The sequence below is a fragment of the Echinops telfairi genome, unplaced genomic scaffold (assembly GCF_000313985.2).
Source record: "Echinops telfairi isolate 266 unplaced genomic scaffold, ASM31398v2 ScPeMD7_5868;HRSCAF=6743_1, whole genome shotgun sequence".
Classification (NCBI taxonomy): Eukaryota; Metazoa; Chordata; class Mammalia; order Afrosoricida; family Tenrecidae; genus Echinops; species Echinops telfairi.
The window spans coordinates 823035-825580 of record NW_022109768.1 but is presented as its reverse complement, the minus strand read 5'-3'; the positions used below and the strand labels follow the sequence as shown (position 1 = coordinate 825580).

Sequence of the window (2546 nt, the reverse complement as noted above, 5' to 3'; positions counted from 1 at the left end):
GTGGCAATAGAAAGGCGTTAAATACAGAGTATAACGCAAACTGACTTCGTTGTTGTGTGTCCTGGAGTCTATTCTGACGCATACCAACCGTAGATGACAAAGGAGAATCGCCCAACTGGGTTCCCTAGGCTTTATGGGAGCGGTTCACCAGGACTTTTCTCGTCCAGAGTGTGATAGTCACTTAATCTGGTGTCAATTTAAGGATTCAGAGTGTAGGGGTGGAGTCTAGGCTGTCAATCTGGAGACAGCCAATGGGGCCTTCTGAGAATTCTGGGAAATCTCGTACTTCCTCCTTGGAGGTGGAAGACACTTCTCTCTCTCCGTCACTTCCGGGGAGACACTGCAGAAGACAAGCCACATGGATGCATCCAGACCTCTGAAGGCAGAGAAGCCACAGAGAGACCCCTGCCGGCGCTGAGATGCTTACAACGCCACTGGACCCAAAGACTTTCTACCCCCTTGCCTGTGATCTTCTACATTCGGCGTCACTGCATGGGTTTCGTGAGTCTGAAGAGGACTTTACAGATTGGTATCTGACATATGGGCTAATATCAGACTTATGACCATGGACTGGATTGGGATGTTTTCTCAAAGTTCAATTCCTCTTGTATATAAATCTCTTTCTTATACACATGTGTGTCCATGGATTTGTTTCTCTAGTCTACCCAGACTAACACACAGAGCCACTGACGACTTTGAAAAGTCAACTTTTCAACATCAAGCCAAAAAAACCAAACTTGCTGCCATGGAGTCGATGCTGACCCACAATGACCTTGTAGGACAGGGTAGAACTGCCCCTGTTGAGTTTCCAAGAGTAACTCTGTGGGACCAGCAAGCCCTGCCCTGATGCTTTCCACCTGCCGACCCTACAGTCAATAGCCCACTGCATAAACACTGCGCCACCAGCCGTCCTGCATTCCTGCAATTTACATCAGCTCTCCCGAAATTGGATTTAAGTATGCTAATTTACAGTAGATAGTTCAATTATAATTAGACATAAAATAGTAAGGCGATTATAACCAAAACACACACCTATAACTCTCCATTGTTATTGTCAATTATTCTGTCCAATGAGGAAAAAAACAAGTTTTAATACAAATTCAGAGGAAGAACTAGTAATGTCTTTCACCACATTATTAATTCTGAACAGTTAACAGATCATAAGTGAAAGAACAGAGAAAAAGGTAGAAAAGGCATTTACCTGAAGTCGTATGCAGAATAGCCTTTGATTGAAATTCCAGAATGTACACTAGAAAAGTATTGGCAGAGCCCGTCTTGTGCTGTAAATGGGTATTCTGAATCTCTCACCAGCTTTACCTGGGTCTGAAAGAAAGCCACCAGAAGTGTCCACTAGTGTTTAATCACTTTACAAATAAGCCAATTACTCCAATGTGTCAACACAAATTTCACCTGGGCCACATCTTCATCCTGTACGTAGTTGATTACTTTGATTTATTTTGTCCTTAATATTCTTAAATTCAATCATTAGGTTCTTATTTTGGATGTCCTAGGTAATGACAGACAATATCCTTCGTTCTTGCTTTTAGTCCTCTTTTGCCCAGATTTTACTTTCTCGAATCCCTACCTATCTGATGACAAAGTCTAGTCAACTGGTTCATGAAGAATTATGGCAACATTTTCCATCTAGTGTTTTTAGTCTAGGTTTGGGGTAGCAAGTCTGTGAACTCATTAGACAATATAACGTGTAGCATCAGCATTCTACCCATTTCTCTCTATGCTAGTCATCTCCCATGTGTTTCATTCTATAGAACTCTCCCATTTCAATTATGGCAAGGACAAAAAGATACAAATTTGTTATTGACTCAATTCTGACTCAGAGTGACCCCATGTGTGACCAAGCAGAATTATGTTCCAGAGGATTTTTCAATGGCTGAATTTTTATTTTGTTAAGTAAATAACCAAGCTCTGTCTTTCTCAAATTGAAACCAAACCTTCAACCTCTTTGTGAGCAGTCAGGTGCATTAAACATTTGCATCATTCAGGGACCAGGGAAGAGACATATAATTCATTGTCCTCACAATGTGCACACAGCATCTCCTAGCATGTAACCCTACCCATTGCCACCATGCCATTTCAACACATTGCAACCCTATACAGGATTTTCAAGACTATGAATCTTTAAAGGAACAGAGAGCCTCATCTTTCTCCCTGGGAGCAGCTGGTGGACTGAATTGTTGACTTTGTGATTACCAGGCCAATGCTTATGTTACCATTGTCAGTGACTCAAAATTCAGTAAAGGACATTTATACTGAAGGACATTTCTGTCTTAGAAACCCTGCTTTGATGATGATCACACACACCCACACACACCCACACACACACACACACACACACACACACAATAAAATAAACCACAATAGGGTTCATATGCTTTGGTTTTATGCAGTTAACCCTGGACTGGAGACACTCTTAGAAAGCATAAGAACAACGAGGGACACTGCTACACACCACGTCCTCACTCACTGTTGTAGTTAGATCCCGAAGACTAGGTCATTATGTGACAAATGACAGTTCTTCCAAGCAC

At 41.8% G+C, this 2546-nt stretch overlaps 1 protein-coding gene across 1 annotated transcript in view; it reads right to left on the bottom strand.

Annotated features, from left to right (window-relative positions):
• CTSO (cathepsin O) overlaps positions 1 to 2546 on the bottom strand; it is a 30509-nt gene that overhangs the window by 14528 nt on the left and 13435 nt on the right. The window contains exon 5 of the mRNA XM_004708776.2: positions 1202 to 1323. Coding sequence (XP_004708833.1) covers positions 1202 to 1323 — 122 coding nt within the window. The remainder of the gene's footprint in view (positions 1 to 1201; positions 1324 to 2546) is intronic.